We start from the raw sequence: 22,609 nt of genomic DNA, 5'->3' as shown, positions 1-22,609 counted from the left end.
ATTTAGAACTTATTATCAATAGCTGGAATAGCTCAGCTGGTTAGAGCGTGTGGCTGTTAACCACAAGGTCGGAGGTTCGAACCCTCCTTCTAGCGCTTTTTTATTTACTTTTTTTTTTCCTCTCGTAAGAAATATAATTTTGGATTTCTCTGTTTTTAAGGTAATTAAAAGTCATTTCTTTGCTTCTCTCCACGTCTCTTTTGAATCAACGGAGACACTGAAGCAATCGGCCGTGGAAGTTTCATCATCAATAGCTGGAATAGCTCAGCTGGTTAGAGCGTGTGGCTGTTAACCACAAGGTCGGAGGTTCGAACCCTCCTTCTAGCGCTTTTTTATTTACTTTTTTTTTTCCCCTCGTAAGAAATATAATTTTGGATTTCTCTGTTTTTAAGGTAATTAAAAGTCAATTCTTTGCTTCTCTCCAACGTCCCTTTTGAATCAACGGAGACACTGAAGCAATCGGCCATGGAAGTTTCATCATCAACATCGGAGGTTATAGTGGAAGAATGGAGTGGCTCATCTTCCACCAAACTCTCCAGAACTGCCACCATAACCGCGTCTCCTTCACTCTCTATCCAAAGGTTGCTTCTTTTTTCGGTGGTTTTTGTTTTTGTTTTCTTATTTATTTCCTTTCTATTAAACATTGAACTTCTTCTCCAAATTCGAAGATCCGGTAGCCGGTTCCACCATGTTTGGCGGCGAATTCTTGAAGCATTTGTACCCGAGGTAAGCTTTTTGTTTTAATCCCCTGTATTTTGTTTTTTCTGTTTTTAATTTCTAGCTTCTATTTGTTGTTTTTTAAGAAGGAAAAAAATTAGGACTCTCTTTTTCTTTTAATTTGGTATGCAGGGCTTTCCCAGCAGTGTGACTCCGGATTATGTCCCTTTTCAAGTCTGGGATTTACTCCAGGTAAATATACAAAACAAACATATGCAGCTCATGATTTCTACTGCTCTAATAATTAAATTAGTAGATGAATAGTACTAATTATCCAGCATGATTAATTTCTTAATTTCCTTTTTCAAGGGTCTTTCTACTTACATAAGGACCATGCTTTCTACCCAAGTAAGCATCATATATACTAATACAGTCTTAATGAAATTCTGCTGGTGATTGCTAAATGAATTATTTGTATGTTTTGTTTACTCTAAGGCTCTACTGAGTGCTATTGGGGTTGGTGAGAAATCGGCTACTGTAATTGGTGCCACCTTTCAGGTACAAATTTTTTATATCTAGCATCAATGTTGGGACATGGGATGCTTCATTGAGTATTCGAGCTTGCAATACATAGTAAATGTTTTTTTTTTTCAACATTGAGAATGATGCAGTGGTTCTTGAGAGACCTAACTGGAATGCTGGGAGGTATCTTATTCACATTCTATCAGGTGTGATACTCTTGTTCTTCTGCTCATTCTGTGCACAATTTACATTGTAAATTTTGGAACTTTTGTACCCATTTATGTATGCATGGTACTCGATGTTTTTTTAGCAACTATAAGGGGGTGCCTTTGGCTAGTGGTTCCGTGACTGAATTTTGCTTTTTCTAAGAATTTTCAATTCTATGTTCATCATTCCTTTACCATTTCTTGCCTTGAATCACCTCATATTCTTCAGGGCTCAAATCTGGATAGCAATGCCAAAATGTGGCGCTTAGTTGCAGACCTTATGAATGATCTTGGTATGACCTAACCATTTGTTCTTTTGTTTTTATTCTAAGTTTGGAGATCATCTTCAAAACCTTATACTATATGTAGTTCAAGGTTGTTCTTTGTATCCTTTGTCTTAAAATGACAAGAAATGCTGTTATTTGGTTGCAGGAATGTTGATGGACCTTCTTTCACCTTTGTTTCCATCAGCTTTTGTGTTTGTTGTTTGTTTAGGAAGCATATCAAGATCATTCAGTAAGCTCCTATATAAATTTAATATAATATGAAAATATAGTAATCTGTATAATGTGATAGTTGATATTTGTTGGCTAAGTATGTCATAATTATAAAATGAGCATTGATTAACTTATCGGTATCAGCTGTGATGTGCCACAAATTTAGACTTGTGAATGACACTAATTGGTTTAATGTAGTCCTCTTCCTTTTATTCTTACAATGGCAGTTGTACCTTTATCATCTGAAGAAAATGGTCAAACAAATGCAGTATAGAGCTTGATCATAATTTTCAATTTTTGTTGTTTTATAATTTTTCTTCTCATTTAGCTGGTGTTGCAAGTGGAGCTACTAGAGCTGCTTTGACACAACATTTTGCTCTTCAGAGTAATGCTGCAGATATATCTGCTAAGGTACCAGCACAACGGTTCTGACTCTTAGACGAGGACCATCTTATGTATGTTAGCTAGTATTGTCCATTAACATTTTTCTTTACATTGATAGGAAGGAAGTCAAGAGACAGTGGCAACGATGGTTGGTATGGCGCTGGGTATGCTTCTTGCTCGCATTACTATGGGACACCCACTAGCTATTTGGTTTTCATTTTTGTCGCTCACCATGTTCCATATGTATGGTAAGTACCCCCCATCAATGTTCATTACCATTGACTTTACCAAGGATTAACTAAACTTGAATGTTACTTTGGCACTTGTGTCAGTTTATTGGTTGTGATAGAATGAACAGTTCATATTATACAAAACAGGAAAAAAAAATGAAATGAAGTCTTTATATGTTAATTAAACAAGTTTAAGGGCTTTACGTGTTTTTCCTGTGCAGCAAACTACATGGCTGTTCGGTGCCTTGCATTAAATTCTTTGAACCCTGAGAGGTGCTCAATTCTTTTGCAGCATTTTATGAGAACTGGCCAAGGTATGCAGCTAGTGGTCCTTGTTCCCTTAAGGCTGATTATCTTTTCCCGGTGCCACAATTTATAATTGGGGTCATCAAAAGAACTTTCCTGAAAAACAGCATATTGGCAGCTGTACATGATCTAAACTGCCCCATTCCCCATCTTTGCAATGGTCATAATTTAAAGTGATTTGACAAAATGACTGTCCAATATATATTTTCCTATGGAAGATTGGGTTTAACCTACCTTGGCACTCTGCTATTGAAAAATGTGAGAACTTGAGTGGTATGTTGACTCTCATGTAACATTAATTTCTGTCACAATCCATGTTTGATGTTGCAAGAGTACTGTGCTTGGTTTCAGTTCACTTCACACTTCATCTTTATCTTATTTTAGTGAGATTTTAATTCCTGCATCTGAATTTGTTTCCAGTTCTGTCCCCTGAGCAAGTCTCTAAGATGGAGCACATTTTACCTGTATGGGCATCTTCATGGAGCTTAAAGAAGACAGAGTTGATACATGTGAGAGTATCTTTAGGTGTCAGAGTATCCTCACTAAATCACCTGGAACTGTGAGTTTCTTTGCTCTCCCTGTAAACTTCATTTTCCTTCAGGTCTTAGGTTAAAAAGTGGTAACTTCTGGTAGCAGTCTTGTAACAGTTGTTGTGGAAGCCTGGTCCACCATTGGATCATTGCTGTGCATATCTTTAGATGTTTGGGTTTCAATATTGTGGCTTGATAGTAACTACTTTTGCAACACAAGCAGCTCTGAGCTGGCTCTTAGTCATACACGACTGACAATTTGAGTGACAATCTTAATCAGGAGGGACTTATTACATTTTGCGGGATCTCATTATAAGAAAGGTTGATGTCTGCTTTGTACTTCCGACAATTGAATTGCTACCATGAACTTTGCTATTTATTTTGTTGTTTCTCTGCTGGACTTTTTAGCCAAGTACTTGCTAATGGAGAGGAAAGGAAACATCTGCATTGTTATGCACAAAGATTCCACTGCCACAGATGTCTTGCAGTCATTTTTACATGCAAATGCTATGGCAAATCTTATAGATAAACACCGAATTCTACATTCTGAAAGCCAAACATGGATGGATAAACACTATGAAGAATTTATCCAGAAGGTACTATTTTTTACAGCTTAATGCAGTGAAAAGATTTAGAGAGGTTCGCTGAACATCTTATCCTTTCATTATATTGCAGTTAAAGGTATCAGGTTGGAAAACAGAACGTCTTTTATCGCCTACAATCGTCTGGAAGGCAAATTGGATCTGTGGGTCTTCAGATGAAAAGATTGACTAGGTAATCGTTAGTAACTTTATTAAAATGCGGAAAAGAGCTGAAGGTGATGGTCTGTAGTATTGACTTGAAGTGCTTTGACAGGGAGGTCGCCATTGATGGGATCTTGGTCATCTGCCAAGATAAACTGTTAGATGGTGTACAACAACCACAGGATTTTTAGAGCTGCTATTCATGATTTCACCCTCAGTTCTGGCTGCTGACCGGAAGAAGGGTCTCATGTCTGTATTGGAGCAAAGAAATTTTATCTGGGTGGCAAAATGTTATACATTTATCTACGTTATTCTACAAAAAAGAAAAATTTTGGGGTGACAAGATGAAGTTTCTTTATAGCTCAACTAGTGTGGGATGAGGTAAACTAGAGCGAAAAGCATCTTCGGTTCAAATCTTTCAGTTAAAACGAAGGAAAAAGAACAAAGATCAAATGAGCATGGAACGTTGGAAACAATGATATCAAATGGAATTATTCCCAATAGTACATCAATGAACAGAAATCTGATAGAATATTTTACAAATTCCACTAAAATATTTGTATGATTTCCCAATATTTTCTGTTTTGTATAAACTGCATCTTTCTCCAAAGACCAAAGGGAATAGGTGTCTTTGGGATATTTGGAAGAACCTGCAGAATCAATAATCTTCACGACTCATGAGGCCATTATGCATCTTCACCAACCAGCTGCTCTCGACTATTTCATCAATTATTTATAAATTCTTGTTTTACACGATTTCCAGACAAGGACTTAGCAAATCTTTTCTTCTTGTTCCTTTTCGTTATCACCGGACGAGGGCTTTGCAGTTGAATATTCACTTTCGATGCCCTGATGATGCCATAAGGACTGCAATAGCCGTAATAAACATAAACAACATGCCGAAAAGCAATATATATGTTCTTCGGGATGATTTTCGGTACTCTCCAAACAGAAGGATGCCCCAAAAAGTGCTCACCAGTGGAAGTGCCTGCCATTACAGCCCCAAATTCCATGTAAATAGGCAGGCATGTTAAAAACACTAAACATGTATGGAACATCACACACCAAGAGACAAGTTGATCATCACTGAATGCATGCATGTGTTTATGTCATGAAACCAACCTGAACTGCATCAGCTGCTGCATATCCTGCAGCTTGACCTCCCATAAACTGGAGACCATTGCCAAATCCACATAGGAGACCAGCCAAAAGGGCCCAGCCCCTACCATTCCAATCTCTCAGATAAGCTTGGAAGGATGTTTTGGGTGAGCCAAGTACAGGGTGGTAAAGGAAGGTGATGTTTAGAATGATGGCAAGGACAAAGCAAGATAATGAGAAGTAGAAAAACGCAGTATAAACAACCAAATGAGGAACTCCTGTCTTCAAAGTGTTCCACTGGTCATTTGTGGCCAAGTTGAATGCAGGCGAGAAGAGAGAGAAGCAAACTCCGGCAAAGAAAGTTATTCCCAATCCAATATAAGTGTTCCTCCCGAAAACCTGCACAAGCAGAATAGAGAAGTTCACATATTAATGCATCAGATATTGAATTTTCAATACTGAATGAGAAAAGCAATATGAAGTAGAACCACCAACCTTAATTGATCTTCTGTTCTCAAGCTGTACAAGAAAACCTGCAGTTCCAGCCTTGGCCTTCTGAGCAGGGTCATTTCCATTCTCCAGATCCTTCGACGCAGCTGTGGATATCCAAATATCGAAAGAGAATTACATAACTCAGAAACAGTAAGAACACAAGTATAGAATAGAACGTTATAACTTCAGAGAATTTCTTACCCTCATTTGGGATCATGGAAGTATTGGAAACCCTGTCATAACATTAAAATTGGTGTGATGTCATCGTTGATACAAAAGAAATTAATAAGCCACAAGATTAAAATCAACCACTATAGTACAGCATTTAAATCTTTGATAGCCAATCATGGAAAACTACGGCATGATTGTCAATTAGGAGATCACATAATGCTCTTTTCCAATAAAGAGTGGCCAACTAGGAAAACCAGTGAAAAGAACACTTATTTCAGACTACTACAGGAAGAAGAAACGTACTTCGCTGCATCTATGTGATCACTAGACAAGCTGTCAAGTTTTACTTTGTTATCAGCTGCATTGGATGAGTGAACAGCAGCGCCAAGACAAACAGCAATCAAGAAGCAACCGACCCCAGGAAAAAGAATATCGGCTCTATTAATTTTATCATCTAAGAAATAGTTAAAGGTTGTGCCTGTTACATTTGAAAGGAAGAGAGTCACAAGTAGGTTCAGAACATTGCCAATCATAAAGATACATACATCCAAGTGTTGGAGATAGACCTATGACAACGGTGATGCTTGAAGTGATCACTTCTGTCACTGACAAACCAACAAAAGCCCAAGCATACTGTGTGGAAAGATTTCCGAGGCTGAGGACCACCCCGCCCGTCATTGCAAACAAAACACAAGGCCAATTATCCTGCACATGTCATCCAAGAAGTTTCAGGAAAACCAGTTGTAACTGGAACCAGCATCAGTCATCATGGAATATCCAAGGCGCCTGCTATAATCAGTTGACCAAAATGGACTCTAAATGGGATCTAAAGTAGCAGGAGCCACTGACTTGATTGTAAATAGCCAACAAAATAAGGCAATGTCACCAAGTTACAAGAGCCATCTCTGCCAATGACATTATATCAGCACCCCTTTCAGAATTTTGAAGGTATTCGAAAATGCACAAGAAAAGACTCAGTTGTCCTCATTCAGATGAAGATCACAAACACCAGCTCAAAACAACTCATTAGTTGTGGGTAGTTGGATTTATATAAAATACAAGCTTACGGAGAACGAATGATTCATATAACAACCATGAAAAATCACCTGTGAAAGTTGAGTTAAAAAATTTGGCATCTCAGGTGTGCTATTGCCTATCTGACCAAATGTTAAAGCAATAAGTATAGCAGCCAAGAAATTTGTGATTGAATAATCCAGATAAGTATGCTGAGGAAGCCGGCCTCGTCGTTCCAGGAGAGTGAGGATAGCAGGCCATGTGCCCAAGAAGATCAAGGCAAGCAGCATGCATGCTATAGCACCTCCTTTGCTTTCCACCACATACATATTTAACCCACTTGAAAAATTCCACTCAGATGGTAAAAAAATCAGCAGAGGAACAGCAGAGAGATCCTGCACAGCACATAGGCGATTCTATACATATCACTGGGTTCCTAGCCCATGAATAAACATGCTATAATTTCAGACAGGGAATATATTACATGAAACATTTGTACTGGAATTTCCAAAAAAGAAAAAAAAAAGCAAGTATTGATTACACAAAAGACTAGATGTCTCAGGAGCAAAACAGAAAAAGTGACCAATATGCAAGTCAAAGGATGCCAAAAATTCCCATGGATTCAAAATCATAGGCATAAGATTAGTAGTGATGCAAGAAAGTGAGAGACTCCAAATACAAGCTACATACCATAGCAGAGCAAAACCAATTCTGAGGAACACCAGAATTGGTTTTTCTCATCTACCACTCAGCATATGCAAGTCTAAGCAAAACAAGGAAAACCCAAAACAAAACGGAAAAAACTAACAAACTAACAAACTAACTTTGAAGGCGTGTGGAGTTAGTAGAGTGAGAAAGATCACCTACCAATCAAAAAAATGAAGAACCCAACTATTTGGGTGGACCCAAAAGCACTCATTTCATGTCATAATCACAGAAACAATCTCATATTCTTCTTAAGACCAAAACAAGGAAAGAAATGAACCTCATATTCCCCCCAGAAGCCTTGGGAATCTTTCAATGAACCCCATTTGATATGAAACCGGTTTGCTCAATAAAAATAGTAGCTTTTGGAGGATGCAAGACCATGAACCAGAGAAGGCGAAGAACTTGTAGTTGTAGATATAGCGGTTTGTTGAACGCGTTGAAAAGTACGTCTTTTAGACAGTGCTTGGTTTTCAGAATATCAATAGTTTACGACTCTGCTGAACTGGAATCTTGAATGAATCTGTGCTTCCTGAGATGGACTTTTGCTTGTGTGGAAATTTCCACGGCTAGTGTCATGATTGCCCAAATAGTCAACCTATCGCCTTACTTGATGATGCCATCTCTTAAAGAAAGTAGAATATTTTATCTCGACCATAGTAAATAATTGCCAATTCCAGACTTTAATCAACGGAAGAATTTTTTTTATATATTTTTTTTAAATGAAAGAAAATAGTGGTATCAGTGACATCATGTGGCATAGTATGCTTGCCTTAGAAGAAGTGGTATTGTGTGTAATTTTGATATTTTTTAATGATATTTTTGTAAAATTAGGTACTACATTTTGGTCTTTGGCCTTATGCTAATTAGATGAAATTGTATTCCTATCTTCCAAATTAGTAAACTATATTGTGTTTTAAAACTAAAGCTCCCCTTTTAAAACTTCTAAAGTGAAGCAATTTTTACCTCCGAAATTAAGGGAAGATGCATAATCCCTTTTGTAATATAAAATAAAAGACATAGTTATTTACCATAACATCCTTGACTTTTTCAGTGTTTTCACAAAACCCTTTGAGGTTTTATAAATTACATGAACACCACCTAAGTTTTAAATTGTTTTCATAAAACACATTCCGTTTATTTTCGTCCAAAGATTGATGGTTTTATATAAAAAGATTTCTCCAAATGACAAAGTTATCCTATGAGATTAGATTGCACATGCATTTGTTGAAGTTAATTTTGTCATTTGCATAAGGCTTTTTTTTAATAAAATCATCCATTTTTGGACGAACAATCAATGAAAAGGGGTTCTGTGAAAACAATCTGAAACCTCAACGGGTGTTCGTGTAATTTTTAAAACCTCGGAGATTTTGTGAAAACACCAAAAAATTCAAGGGATGTTAATGTAAATAACTCTAGAATAAAATGCCAACAATAATTAAAATATAATACGGGTTGCCTTGTTCATACAAAGTTTCCTTACTATGAAACTTTTTGGTTTTTGGCCGAAAAAATAAAAAAGAGCCTCTGTTTTAGTTAGCGATAAAATTAGGTGGTTCTGTAGCTGCTTCTTTTCGTTTTTTTTTTCTTTCAATTCATGCTTTGATATCAATATTGGCACCCAAAAATTTGATGGGGATGAAGCATCGATGTTGACAATACACAGCATTGAGATGCGAGCATTTTAGCAGTCACTTTGTACCATGCTACAGCAGACCTCTGTGATATGTATACTCTTCGTCACACGAACGTATCCAAATTGGAACTTTCCAACGAGAAGAGTAACAGTGACACGTGATGTTTTTATTCTGAAGAGTACGCACGTGTCAAAAAGAGAAGTTTCTAGAACAAGGGGCCCCATGACAGCAACCCCTTCAATTCTTAACACGAGGCCAAGAGATAACATAACAATCCCCTTGTCACGACGACTCGAGAGTCACGACCAAAAACGGAAATAAACGATCCCCTTGTTATCATCAGAAAACAATTCCAATGTGCTTTGATTACTCGTAATCACCAACATATGTTTGGATGAAAATAAGGCAAGGTAACGTACTAATGCCATATATAGAGTAACGGCTCACACGGCAAGTGGCTGTTAACCGTTGATCAAGTAGGTCTCATAATACGTCAAACGCTAACAGCCACCTGCATGCATTGAGTGATTGTCGCCAGCACAATTCAGGGCATCTCTGGTAACATATTAACCTGAAATTTTAAGCTCTTAATGAGCAAATAGAAAAGGGCAATTGAGGACACATAACTAAAGAGAAAAATCAACAAATTTAGCTGCAAAATTCAATGGTTTTTTTTTCTCCCAATTGTGTTCAGAGTATGTATGTACCAATCCAAACATGTAAGATATAGCAATGCATCAGACAAATTGAAGTTCAGGATTATCCTCCCCAGAGCCAGATTTCGAGTTAACTTCCTTGGAAACCTGCAAGAAGTTCCCCAGCAACCTCTGATCCAAAACCATATTAGGTACCTGCAGAGTGCAGAGCAAAACTACTGAGTAAATATTGCACCAGGACACACAAACACAAATAAAACATAAAACATTCGAAGCAGGGTACCTTGTCTCCAAAGAAAATTTTGGTATTGTCAGCTATGGCCTCGATGAATTTAAGCTCAAGAAATTGTGGAGTAAGCTTCAACTTGTTTGCTTCAGCTTCTCTCATTACTTTATAGAAATCAGCATCTGCAAGGCTCTTTTCCCTCGCTGTATACATCTGATTTTCGATTTCCGCCTGCCTCCTGGAACTGTCCTTCTCCGTCAACTTTTGTTCCATGAGAATCTTGCTCACATTGGCATTCTTCTCAGCCTCACTGATAGCCATCTTCTTCTTGGTTTCTGCCTCTTTCTCCACCACTCTCTGTCTCTCTATAGCAATTAAGACCTACACAGTAACACCCAACACCTCTGATATGATAAAGCATCCTGTAACTGTAAGAAAAGGTTAGCCTAAAATCTCACTACAGGTTTTTTGTCTTTCTTTATAAGGCATGCATCTCAGATGTTTGGGCATCAAGTACTTGGAAGAGTAAAATTGAATGCATAAGAGACTTATGTGTCAATTGCACTGGAGAACTGTAATGTTTAGGGAAAATGTGTAAAAAAAATTGTAAAATTCAACAACAAACCTAAAAGAGCAGGAAGTAGAATCAGAATAGATAAATTCTTGCATAAGTTAGATGCAGTGTAAGGATACACAAATTTCTGTTTTAGTAATCATTCAACGTTTGCAACAAAACTATGGATGAAGAAATAGAATGAAATGAACTCTTCTTATCTTTACCTTAGTCCGTTCCTCTTCCATTTGTTCAAAGTTGCGTCTTATACTCTCTGGGATGGCAGGCTTTGTAACACGTACGTTGATAATTTCAATACCTGGAGCATAACGAGTACAGTCACCCTGAAGAGCTTCTTTCATCTTTTCATCAATCTGAAAAGGTTGAATATATTGTTTGGTTGATAGACAAGGTAAAAATATGAGGTTTTGGACATAACTAAAAGATATAAAAAATTCAAGCCATGAATATTATAAAACAAACTATCTCATTAATACAGGACGTTCCAAAATGGTAAGAGAAAGGGAAGTGCCACAAGATCCTTAACAGCATCAGAAGCTCAACAAATATCTATAACAGCAACAGCAAAGCACCTAATCAACAGCTCCTTTGTGGAGACATAACAATAGAACGCATGACTGACCCCAGGAGGAAAACATCAAATCAAATGCCAGAGCCAACAAATAATTTTTTCCCAATGTATGCCACGACCCTCAGGTTCACATCACAAAAGAGAAAAGGAAAAAAGTTATGCTCTGTATCGGGCAGACTGCATATGGTGTAGAGGAACTACATATGGAAAAAGGTGACAGTCATTTGCTTACCTGATCGAACACATCAATGTATACTTCTTGAAGAGAATGTGAGCTGCAGAACTGATTGATCTCGTGATGAATTTTGTCATATATCCAAGTGTTGTCATATTGCACACCATAATTGAGAAGTGTCTCGTACACAAATTCTTTACGAAGCCGGTTTACAACCTGAAAAAGGAACCCCACTCAGTGCACACACATTGAGAATATTGGAAATCTGACTTCTCAGTAATATAGCCCTACCTCTATCTTCTCAAAATTGATCATGACACCTCCTTTTGTACCACATGGAATATCCCTCACCTGCAATTTTTTTGACAGAAGGGTTCAAGTATAAGAATGGAAAGACAAAATCCTAAATTTTCCGAGCGTCAACAAAGTTACCTGATCAGTCTGAAGGGTGACTTGAACAGGTTCAAACTGGGTTACCAAGGGCAGCTTGAGATGAAAACCTGAAATTTGAAATAATTAGAAGCAGAAAAAATTTAAGTCCCTATGCAATCAACTGCTCAAGGCAAATTACCTGGATCAGTAATAGTCTTCAGAAGTGCACCTCCTCTCCAATATACCCCAACATGACCTTCTGGGACTTGGTGAAGAATGGATAATGATGTTGATGGAAGCATCGTCTGTAAATATCAACACACATCCCAAGTTTTAAGAATTTAACATAATACTCGAAGTTCCCTGGCTAGCATATCATAACAATTAGCAAAAATTGTATCCAATCTACTACGGCTATCATTATGGAAGTATGCCTCGTGACTCGTTCCAAATGATAATCTATTTTGTATTTGACCAGTAACCTGAGTAGGTCGTTATAGACACATGTTTTAAGCCACATGCTACACTTAACAATCACAATTGTTTGAGGTAATTGCTGACATGCCAGGAATAATCTTAGTTTCCGCATCATAGAGTGCCATGCTGTATTTAATATAAGACATGCATCAAATTCCTGAAAGACAATTGAGATAGGTGAAAATGGATTCAAAGCCATTATAAAGAAATCACATAATTGAGATAGGTGAAAATGGATTCAAAGCCATTATAAAGAAATCACATACTTCGAAATCAATTCTTTGCTTTCAATAAATCGGTACATTACTATGGAATAAAATAGTAAACATATGCACGGGATGTAAATTGTATTTATTAGAAGCACATAACAAGAGCAGATTCACTTTACTAGATACACAAGCTTTGCAGAAATTTAAGCATTAATGATAAGAACAAACGCATTAAGAAACTGTAAACTATATGAAAAACGAAATTTAAGCGTGAAATAAGTGAATCAAGAGAAGCGACATTGTACACAAGGTAGAGCAATTAGTTCAACCAGAACCAAACTTAAGCTCGAAGGCAAAACCTAAAGTGCGATGGAAGAAAAGAATATCCAAAAATACAAAAGAAATCAGTAGTGAAAAAAGAGTTTGATGAAGAAGGTGACAAAAGAGGACATCGCCATGGTTCTCAGGACGAGAGAAAAGCATAAGGTGTGAGAGGGGTTACCAAGGCGAAGATGGCTAGGAAGCCGAAGAGTACGAAGAGAACGGACGAAGAATCGCCGCCTCCGCCTGGAGCCGGAGGCTGAGGGCGATGATGTGGAGCTTCTGGTCTCTGCTGCTGTGGATCCATGGCGGTTTCTCTCTTTCACTGTCTGAGAGCTCTCACGCTTTTTCTTCTTTGTTTTCCTTTTTGGGCGATTGGATTCGGGGATTTGGCTATTTGGAGGGCGAGCCCAATGAGTCGGTATTGGACAATGGCCGTCGGATGAAATGTGAAGTTACACGTGGAGCGTATTTAGACTGACTATAGTCCAATACCGACTCATTGGGCTCGCCAGAGTTATAGTCCAGCTTCCATGAAATTCATGCGTACGTTTGGCGCTATTTCGCCGTTGCAACGGCTTTCTTCCCGTGGTGACCAACCAGAAAAAACTAAAAATACTTTTTTTTAACACAACTAAAATTTGAAGATTTCAACCTACAAAAACTTTTAAATTCATAAATTGGGCTCATTCGATATTTATTTTAAATTATCGAGAGAATAGTCTTTTCTTTTTCTTTTTTTTTAATCAAAGAGAGAATATTCTTTATTATATTAGTTAATCACATTTTCATTGTTTATAAAATAATTCTCTTATATAAAAAATTGGTCATGTAGGCAAAAAAATGTATTTGAAAAAAACTTATTATGTGCTACTAGGAATTGCATAAGTCCACATCGGGTCTGACTCTAATAGGGAGAGATATTTGGGGAAAATCAAGAGTGGGTACTCGGATCTCTAAATTTTTAAAATTTACAGTTGGGTACAGGGCGGGAATGGTATTGTTATCCCCATTTTCGAACCAGAACCGATAATAAGAGATAATATAATATGATCAATAAATATATAATATGAAATTTATTTAATATTGTCAACTTAAATTGAGATGAATTTGAGTAGTTTTATAAATGTAGGATAAATATTATTTTAAATAAAAAAAATGTTCGGGATTTGAGGCGGATTTGGGAGATAGCTCCTTAAAGGAATTTCTTAAAAATTATTATCGAAAATAGGGGCAGAGACGAGAACATGCATGAAAAGCGAGGACGGAGATGATATTGCTATACCGACCTTGCACTGGACCGTTATCATCCCTAACAGCTACTGAAAGATAGGTAGTTAAAAATCAGCCACATTATAACATGTCTTGAAAACTCATCAAAAAAAGGGTCCGTATGTGGGGTGTTACCGTGTTATTGGGCCCATATACTTTTGTTGTTTGGGCTTTGGCCCTGTCCACCAAGAGCCAGGACAAGGGCGAAACGCACCGTGTTGACAATAAGCTCCCGCCACACAAACATAAGAGGCCACGCAGACCGACGTCTTCTTCCTCGGAGATAGAGTAAACAGAGTCTGTAGACGATAGAGAAAACACTGCATCTGCGTTTCACTTCTGCCCGATGTTAATCTCCCCCGCAGGTGACCAAATATGCTAAGTCTCACAGGCGGCTCTACACCATCCATTGCCGCGAAATGCACAATCCAAAGAGGCTTCAGGGTCTGGTCCGTTGCTGGGTTCCCTTCTTTCCTTCCCAAAGAGGTCGAGAAGATCAAAGACCCTTTCGCTCGAAAGCTCGCTGCACGAATCGAAAGGCTGCCTGTAACTCTAGCTCTCCCATCCATTTCTTTAATTTTCTCTTCACGGTTTTCTTTAATTTAGTGTGTTTAATTTCTGTAGCTACCTGGGCAATATTAAATTAATGCAGGTGAGCTTTGGAGAAAATTGTGTGATGAGTAGTTGTGTGAAGCCATTGGTACAGAGCAACACAAGTCCAGTGGTTCTTCTCCATGGTTTTGACAGGTCCTTAAGAAAAATCCTTTTATTTTTTTTTGGTTTTTTACTTTTAAATATATGTGTCTTTGAAGTTCACTGTCTCTTATTATTCAGCTCCTGTTTAGAATGGAGATACACTTATCCATTGCTTGAGGAAGCTGGCTTGGAGACTTGGGCTGTTGACATTCTTGGCTGGGGTTTCTCTGATTTGGGTTTGCTCCTTTCATTGTTTGAGACCAAAAATTTTGTTTTTTATAATTGCTTTCTCTTTTTATGTCATATCCTTTTGTAGAAAAAGAAAAAGTAACTCTTTCTTTCTTTTGCACATTTTGTTTTGTATGTGTCAGAAAGACTTCCCTCCTGCAATGTGGCCTCTAAGCGTGACCATTTTTTCCAGGTGGGTTATTTTATTTCTTGAATGCCTCTTTCATTGGTTTTGTTTATTTAATATGAAGAGAAGTTGGTGCCAGTCATTTGTGGGAAGAAGTTATTCCTAATATTATTGAGTAGACTCTGTATTTATCTGCTGATCAGACTAGCAATGATTTGTTTCAAATTCACGGCAGCTTTGGAAATCCTACATCAAAAAGCCAATGATATTGGTTGGACCAAGCCTTGGTGCTGCTGTTGCAATTGACTTTGCAGTCAGCCATCCAGAAGCTGTAAGTGATCTCCAATGTTTGATCTTAGAATTAAAATTCATTTTGAAAGAAATTCCAAGTAATGCATAGAACAAGGTTGTTATAATTAGTATCTTCAATGTTCCATGAAATTTAGAAGTTTTCAGCTTACCTTTCAGGTCGAAAGGCTGGTTTTGATTGATGCAAGTGTGTATACAGAAGGCACCGGAGATCTAGCAAGCATGCCTAAAATGTTAGCCTATGCTGGTGTAAGAGTTTACTTAACTCACTATTTTCTCAAATCCATTGTTGTCTACACGTTATTTTCACCATTTCTCTGTTAAGATCATGTCCTCCTAGAGGCTATAATTTCTGTGACTCGGAGATCATTGCCAAAGCCATATTTATCATTTTATTTTGATGTCCTCATTACAATGACTACAGGGAATTTTTTTGGCCAGGTATATTTATTGAAGAGTCTCCCACTGCGCTTCTATGTAAACTTTTTGTCCTTCAGTGGCATATCACTCAGTAACAGTTTAGATTGGGCTAATGTAAGGGTTTTTATTTGAAAGAAGATATTGCAATATTTATATAGATAAATTTTACAATTTCTTATCCCCTTAGGATCTTCTGAGGCTGGAGAGATTTAATTATGTTGTTTCTTGTAATCTTATCTAGGTGGGCCGCTTGCATTGTCTGTTTCCTTGGTGGGAGGATGCAACTGTGGATTTCATGATGAGTGGGGGATATAATGTTAGTGCCCAGATAGAACAGGTATGTCTGACTTTAAAATAAATAAATAAATATTTGAGTTGAGAAGTTCTTTGAAAAATAATCCTGCCTATGGGAAAAAGGATCCCTTCTGCCAAAAGGTGAATAGGTGGTGTTTTACTACATTGCAAGTTTCTTAGTTCACATGATTAAAAAAAAGGAAAAACAAAAGAGAGAGAGAGAGAGAGAGAGAGAGAGATATTGTAGTTTTATACTCACATAAGTCCTTTATCTCTTGGCAAGAGGAATAAAATCAATTAATCTTTTGTTAATTTGATTGGATTAAGCTTTTCTATACTCTTACAACATATGGATGAAATGCCCTTACATTTGAAGTTTTCTTCATTTTAGAATGCCCAACTTCTGATATTTGTTTCATAATATCATCCACATTTTGTTTGGCAGGTAAAACAGAAGACTCTTATCATATGGGGTGAGGATGACCAGATTATTAGCAGCAAGCTTGGAGTGGTAGTACTTCTCTTCTTTCTATAGGCATAAATAGAGATCATGATACAAATATGACTGCCATGTCTTATTAAATATATCTGGAAACAATCTTTTCAAAGGTATTTGAAGAGAAATTTTGACAGTGCACAAACTTTTCTCTCTTATTTGGGTAGTGTTTTGACCTATTGAGCATTTCATGTTTCCACATATGACCATTCTGTACAGTTTGATAATCCTGTGGTTCTCGATATTTATATACTGCAGAGATTGCACTGTGAACTGCCAAATGCAGTTATACGACAAATACCAGATTGTGGACACCTTCCTCATGTGGAAAAACCAAGCTCTGTTGCTAAAATGATTGTGGAATTGGTTCAACAAGATCAGTACAAAGAGGTTCAATGTATTCCTCAATTTTGAAGGCTTACTTTTCAGCTCTGCTTAATACTGAACGTACTTGTGTCCCATTCCCAACCTCATGGTTTCGTGGCATTCACAATTTCCAATCCTGCCATGCTTTTCTACAACTAGGGTTTCTCTTGTGCATCTTTGAAAAGCTAGGTTCATGTTTAAAGTGTGCCATCTCATGAGAGTTGAGGTGATAATCCAGAATTTGTAGCATGGTGAGATGTATGATCCATGATTAGGATATGTAAAGACACATCCTCCACAAAACTCAGATACCTTATTAGTTGAACAAGTAACTAGCAGTTTTACTTGCTGTCAATTGTAACTTTCTATCAGGAATTATCTTCATTTACTTTTGCGCATGTTTACTGGTTAAGAATCTCATTTTTAAGTAGCTGAATGGAACTTGTTGACCTTACTGGCACAATAATAAGGTTAACATATGTATGGACGGCCTTCAGACCATTTGTGAAAGCTTTTTTCTTTTCTATTTTTTTAAATTTTTTATACAACCAATATTATACTTTAATCTAATCTAAACTACAGAAAGAGGTATTCGAACTCGGGTGCATAGTGGGAAGCACATTCGCTCTAGTCAACTTGACTAAGCCCATGTCTGCTTTTTCATATGTTTGAAAGTTGGTACTTTTGTGTTGCAACTTGCAATAATTGCATAGTACAATATTAATTGCCAAAAACTAGAGAAGATTGGCAAAGTGGTGAGTAAAGTTTTTTATTGGATGCAATAGCATAATGGATTGAGTCTATTTATATTTATAAATAAATTTTGTCATGCTCCGAAGTTTCAAGAGTTTGTGGCTTGGCTTACGGTTGTTGGTCTCCCAGAGGTTCAAGAGCACCACCAACTTCCTTTTCCAAATTCATGATAACCGCTTCTTCACCTCAAAAAATAGAGGAGGAGGAGGAGGAGAAACAAAAAGGAGGGAATAATAATAATATTCTAATTCCAACACCTGTCGACGAACGTTCATACAGGACTGGACTTGGTGCAAAGCTCTCGAACGTTTTCACGATAATTTTTTCATAAAGTGCAGAGCGTCCATGGCTTGGTTTGTGCATACAACTATTTCCGTAGCCCTGTTTTCATACTTATCCTTACCACTCGAGAGTCCATCCAACTTCCCCGTGTCATTATAGATAGAGAGCACAATGAATTCGATATATATCACTTCGGCTTCAGTCCACTTACCAACGAGTATTAAGGTTCTCCAGATCATCTCATCGGAACTTGGGGATTTTCGGTTCAACGCATTCACGCTAGGTAGGGATTCTTCGTGGAGGCCTTCGCAGGTAGACCCTGTCGGCGACGGTTGCCACCTTTTTGAGATATCGGTTGTGGCACGTAGTTTTGGAAGTGTGCGCGTCAATGGGGCCATACATTATTGGTTCGATGGGATGAAGAAAACGATAGTGGTATTTGACGTTAGAGAGGAGATCTTCAGAGTGGTGCCACTAGCTGAAGATTTTGCTCAAGAGTTGGGTGACTATAATTTTAAAATTTCTTCTAGTTGGCAGGCTGGGAGGATCTTCAGAGTGGTGCCACTATCTAAGGGGAATGCAATTGCTGGGTATAGCTTTGGCTTCTGTCCGCTTACCAATGAGTATAAGCTTCTCCATTTCTTCACATCCTGGGAACCTGGAAAAATGCATTATAGATGGAACGTTAAACGTATTCACGCTAGGTAGGGATTCTTGGTGGAGGCCATTGTAGGGAGCCCCTGCAGACATTCCTTTTGGTGGAAGTGTGTGCGTCAATGGGGCCATATACTTGCCTGTACTGAGCCAAAAAACCATACTGGTATTTGACATTAGAGAGGAGAGCTTCAGTGTGGTGTCACTACCTCAAGATTTTGCTCAAGAGTTTCGTGACAATAATGATATTTTTCATTCACTGAATCCGAAGGCCCATACAAGTATAGTTGAGGTTGGAGGATGTGTGGGTGTGTGTGTTGGCTTTATGGATTTTGAAAGACTACCAAAATCTTGTGTGGGTTAAGGAGATTATTAGCGAGATGCCGAGAGACGCAACTCACATTCAAGCTTTGTGCACAATCCACACAGGTGAGCTAGCAATCAATTTTAATGGACATCTGAACCTCACATTCCGATTACATCTTTATAATATGAAGAGTAAACGATTTAGAATACTTGATTTTGATTTTCCTGAGTTTATGATAGGTGATTGGGATAGACTATTTAAGTTGGTTACTAATTATGATTAAGGAATTGTCCCCTTGAAATGAGATGGATAGATATCATACACATGTGCTCTTTTGCAGTTAGCAAAGACGTGCGATACTCTTGATGTTTTTTTTTCCTTGTTATGCTTCCTATCCAAAAGGATATTAATAGATATTCTGGGTGTTTCTCTTGCACACGCTGCTGTATATATATATATATATATATGAAATTACCTGGAGGAATGCCTAAAGAGGGGTGAATAGGTCAATTTAAAATTATAATCAATAAATAAAAATAAACTTCGGTAGCAGGATTGATATGGCTTATCAATCCTGAAACGTGCTGAGCATAAAATAAAAGAACACGCAAAGAATTATTTTATGTGGTAAAACCCCACCTCTGGGGAAAATTCATGGGACTCCTCAGTCCAATACAAATCCACTATAGAATGATGTCACGGGATGATCTTCAACACTCCTTATGTTGAATGCAATACTGGTCACGATTGCTTCAAGCTCGCCGGAGGAAAACCGCCACGATGGTCTTCGTGCCCTCAACAGTACGAGTCACCGAACAATGCAAATGAATGCAATATTATGAATGATGAGAGTGTTTGATAAATCACCATGTTTAAGCACCCAAAATTATTGTTCAAAAGCTGTACAAGAAGAAAAACATCAAGCCTTATTTTACTTTTTCTTCTCTAGGAAGAACCACATCCAAAAAACAAGCAATTTCATTGAAGGCTAACCAAAGATATGTTTCCTAGTCAAAACCAAATTACATGATTTGCATGAATAAAATAAAAAAGATATTTTCCTATTCTAATGACGATCACACGTGAAGCCAAACAATAGGAAAGTAAAAACCCAAATAAAGGAAATTTATGATAATCCCACCATTAAAGGAATCCTAATATTCTTAGGTCAACTACCAAGAATATCTCAACACCTTTAATAATGTGATCTGATTAAAACTTGATTTGCAAGTAAATTACTTTAAAAGATAAGTAACAAATCATGGATAAGAGAAAGAAAGAGTAAGTAAAAAGATATTGCAAAATATGCCTAAATGAGATGCACTCCTAAATGGATTTTAATTTATTAAAATCAAGGAAGATCGAGGAAATAAAATTATATTAGATTCCAAAATACGTTCCAATTATGAGTGCATGAAAAATGACATGTCTTACCCTTCAGATCAAATGGCTCATATGTGTTAAGTCACAATTCTGGAATTCGGGGATTGTTGAGCTATTTTAATCCTGCAGTCTCTGAAAATTAGAGACAGCAATTTTGCTTCAACCCTACAGCTAAATGACACTTCCAAACCAATACTAAGTTCTAGAAAATGCCAACACAATTTTATACTAACAATATATATATATAGAAATTCTCTTATGCGGACATCCGGACGTTATTATCGTGCGGACGCAGTGTATTTTGTACTACCCCTCTCTGTTTTCTTGCCTGTTTACAATAGGATCCGCATGATAATAACGTGCGGACATCCGGATAAGAGAATAACTGTATATATATATGTACTAGTCTCTAATGATGTATAGTTTTTCTTACGTGATTTGAATGGGTTGCTGAAGAGATGACGATGGTTGGGTTGGGGTGATGGAAATTGGCAGCCACGACCATCGCAGGCATGGGGTAGGGGTGATTAAAGACGGTGGAGAAGGGTCTAGGGGAGATAAATTTGAAATTACAAATAATGTGAAATTGGGGTGATAGAAGATGTTTGTTTTGTTCCTCCTTTTTTTTTTTGTCGAAAAAAAGTTTAAGGGGAGATTGTCTACTCTCACCACCAGCATCAAGGCATGTTTTGTTCATCCCTTTAACTCCATGGCTTCCCAAGTTTTTTACCATAAGCATTATTTTTGAAGCTCTTGTACAGTTTTGAAATTTAAAAGAAGTTAAAAGCCTTTTTGTTATGTTGTAAATGAGCTTTGGGTGTGTTTCTAAAGTTCATTTAATATATATTTTTTTTAAATTTATAATTTGAGCTCTTATATTGGGTATAATAGTGAATCTCCATTAATTATTTACCTAATTTAGATATGATTAATTAGGATTCCTTTTTTGTCATCTTGTTTTACTATTAATACCAGGCCAACAAACCCTAGAAAAAGTATAGCATCTCTTGGTTTCTTTTCCGCCTCTTAGCGTATATATTATCTTCTTCCATCGTCCTTGAGGTTTAAGGCCTCGTTTGGTAGGCTGGCCTGGACTAGTTAGGATTGACTTGTAAGTATTGGATTGGATTGGCTGGGATTTTAAGTCCAGTGCAGTTCACTTTTGCACCAAACAATGGACTGGATCAGACATTGAATTCGAGGGGGATCTCTGATGCATGTAGAGTTTTTCCTTTTTCAAACTGGAACCAAATGAAAATTTTTAACTTTTTGGCAGAGATTGAAGAAAGAGGCCCAACTTTTTACAAGAAATATGGAACCACCCAATAACAAGAGCTGCCATTGTTGCCGATTGCAGCATCTGAGTAATAACAATTCCCAGTTTTTGAGACAAGGAAAAAACAAAAAATCTCACAATACCAAACCGAAAAGAGAACCCATGGCATCGAATCCAAACTGAGACTTATATCAAGATCTAACCATTACCCAATCTCATATCAAGATAATAATAAATATCAATTTTTATATAAAAAACAGAAAATTCAATGCAAAAATCACAACAGTACAGACGATGCGAGGAGAGAGAGGAGATGAGAGGAGAGATGAGAGAGAGGATAGAAGAGAGAAGAAGGCAAACCACTAGATAACAGAGTACAGACGATGCGAAGGAGGCGAAGGGAGACGAGGCGCTCAGATTAATTGTAAACCCATGTCTATCGATGGGTTTGGAGTCCCTTGTTATTCTGGATTGGTGTCCAAGAGCCATGTCCAGTCCGTAATGCATTTTAAGCTCACCAAACAACAGACTGGACCCATGTCCATTTTAATTGAATATATCCAATCTAGTCCAGCCCCCCAAACAAAGGGTTCATTTGAAGACTCTTTTTGGTCCAGAAGTCTTTCGATGGACAGAAAAAGTCGTCCAAATCCACAGCTCCCAACCGATATCATATTATCTCATATACGTTGTCATGCCATGGCTTGCACGCAGCCTGCGCGCAGCATGCTGAAAATGTCGACAGAATTTTTCAAACTTTGTCATGCCATGGCTTGCACGTAGCCTGCGCACAGCATGCTTAAAATGTCGATAGAATTTTTCAAACCTTGTCAAACCCCATTTTTATTGAAATATACTCCTACCGCTACCAGTAAGGGCTCTGCTGCGGTGCAGGTGCGTATGCAAGTCTTGGTCCTCCCTCATCCGCAGCCCTTCCTTCGTCACCGCCTTCCGGAATGAAAGCAACAAGAGC

The 22,609-nt window shown here is 37.6% G+C and overlaps 4 protein-coding genes and 2 non-coding genes across 14 annotated transcripts; 4 read left to right on the top strand and 2 right to left on the bottom strand.

Moving 5' to 3' along the window:
- The first annotated feature begins 21 nt into the window (after positions 1-21).
- On the top strand, positions 22-95 carry TRNAN-GUU (transfer RNA asparagine (anticodon GUU)). Its single transcript has one exon. It is a non-coding gene; the product is annotated as a tRNA-Asn (tRNA).
- Positions 96-160: 65 nt separating this feature from the next.
- RUS3 (root UVB sensitive protein (Protein of unknown function, DUF647)) lies at positions 161-5,029 on the top strand. 4 transcript variants are annotated; one of them, XM_021944756.2, is made up of 17 exons: positions 161-299; positions 393-581; positions 669-726; positions 850-909; positions 1,027-1,065; positions 1,153-1,215; positions 1,329-1,385; positions 1,615-1,678; positions 1,818-1,901; positions 2,211-2,293; positions 2,385-2,514; positions 2,718-2,810; positions 3,223-3,361; positions 3,613-3,653; positions 3,741-3,928; positions 4,008-4,106; positions 4,188-5,029. In XM_021944756.2, exons 2-16 carry the CDS (start codon positions 466-468, stop codon positions 4,104-4,106), a joined length of 1,314 nt encoding a protein of 437 aa, XP_021800448.2. In that variant the 5' UTR covers positions 161-299; positions 393-465; the 3' UTR covers positions 4,188-5,029. The 4 variants fall into 4 exon arrangements, with proteins under 4 accessions (XP_021800448.2, XP_021800447.2, XP_088110647.1 ...); XM_021944755.2 differs by having other exon boundaries at positions 161-306; XM_088254521.1 differs by lacking the exon at positions 1,027-1,065 and having other exon boundaries at positions 161-306.
- Positions 254-327, top strand: TRNAN-GUU (transfer RNA asparagine (anticodon GUU)). Its single transcript has one exon. It is a non-coding gene; the product is annotated as a tRNA-Asn (tRNA).
- On the bottom strand, positions 4,529-8,160 carry LOC110744753 (ureide permease 2-like). Of its 3 annotated transcripts, none has more exons than XM_021944753.2 (8): positions 7,718-8,160; positions 6,943-7,245; positions 6,403-6,541; positions 6,140-6,314; positions 5,867-5,898; positions 5,669-5,769; positions 5,198-5,572; positions 4,529-5,063 (listed from the first exon to the last, which is right to left on the bottom strand). In XM_021944753.2, the coding sequence occupies exons 2-8, from the start codon at positions 7,177-7,179 to the stop codon at positions 4,911-4,913; spliced, it is 1,212 nt and encodes a 403-aa protein (XP_021800445.1). In that variant the 5' UTR covers positions 7,180-7,245; positions 7,718-8,160; the 3' UTR covers positions 4,529-4,910. The 3 variants fall into 3 exon arrangements, with proteins under 3 accessions (XP_021800445.1, XP_021800444.1, XP_021800443.1); XM_021944752.2 differs by having other exon boundaries at positions 7,836-8,160; XM_021944751.2 differs by lacking the exon at positions 7,718-8,160 and adding an exon at positions 7,541-7,693.
- Positions 8,161-9,505: 1,345 nt separating this feature from the next.
- LOC110744760 (SPFH/Band 7/PHB domain-containing membrane-associated protein family) lies at positions 9,506-13,155 on the bottom strand. Of its 3 annotated transcripts, none has more exons than XM_088247383.1 (9): positions 12,955-13,155; positions 11,966-12,071; positions 11,827-11,894; positions 11,686-11,745; positions 11,452-11,610; positions 10,855-11,001; positions 10,132-10,455; positions 9,900-10,043; positions 9,506-9,778 (listed from the first exon to the last, which is right to left on the bottom strand). In XM_088247383.1, the coding sequence occupies exons 1-8, from the start codon at positions 13,078-13,080 to the stop codon at positions 9,930-9,932; spliced, it is 1,104 nt and encodes a 367-aa protein (XP_088103509.1). In that variant the 5' UTR covers positions 13,081-13,155; the 3' UTR covers positions 9,506-9,778; positions 9,900-9,929. The 3 variants fall into 3 exon arrangements, with proteins under 3 accessions (XP_088103509.1, XP_088103508.1, XP_088103507.1); XM_088247382.1 differs by having other exon boundaries at positions 9,506-9,763; XM_088247381.1 differs by lacking the exon at positions 9,506-9,778 and having other exon boundaries at positions 9,820-10,043.
- A 1,152-nt stretch (positions 13,156-14,307) lies between these two features.
- Positions 14,308-17,385, top strand: LOC110744759 (alpha/beta-Hydrolases superfamily protein). Of its 2 annotated transcripts, none has more exons than XM_088251367.1 (10): positions 14,308-14,591; positions 14,698-14,792; positions 14,880-14,977; positions 15,113-15,162; positions 15,332-15,427; positions 15,553-15,654; positions 15,847-15,939; positions 16,067-16,162; positions 16,565-16,630; positions 16,874-17,385. In XM_088251367.1, exons 1-10 carry the CDS (start codon positions 14,421-14,423, stop codon positions 17,027-17,029), a joined length of 1,023 nt encoding a protein of 340 aa, XP_088107493.1. In that variant the 5' UTR covers positions 14,308-14,420; the 3' UTR covers positions 17,030-17,385. The 2 variants fall into 2 exon arrangements, with proteins under 2 accessions (XP_088107493.1, XP_088107500.1); XM_088251374.1 differs by having other exon boundaries at positions 14,309-14,591; positions 15,565-15,654.
- The last annotated feature ends 5,224 nt before the right edge of the window (positions 17,386-22,609 follow it).

The sequence above is a fragment of the Prunus avium genome, chromosome 1 (assembly GCF_965620075.1).
Source record: "Prunus avium chromosome 1, drPruAviu1.hap1.1, whole genome shotgun sequence".
Lineage (NCBI taxonomy): Eukaryota > Viridiplantae > Streptophyta > Magnoliopsida > Rosales > Rosaceae > Prunus > Prunus avium.
The sequence above is the reverse complement of the archived record's forward strand: the minus strand, read 5'-3'. Positions and strand labels throughout refer to the sequence as shown.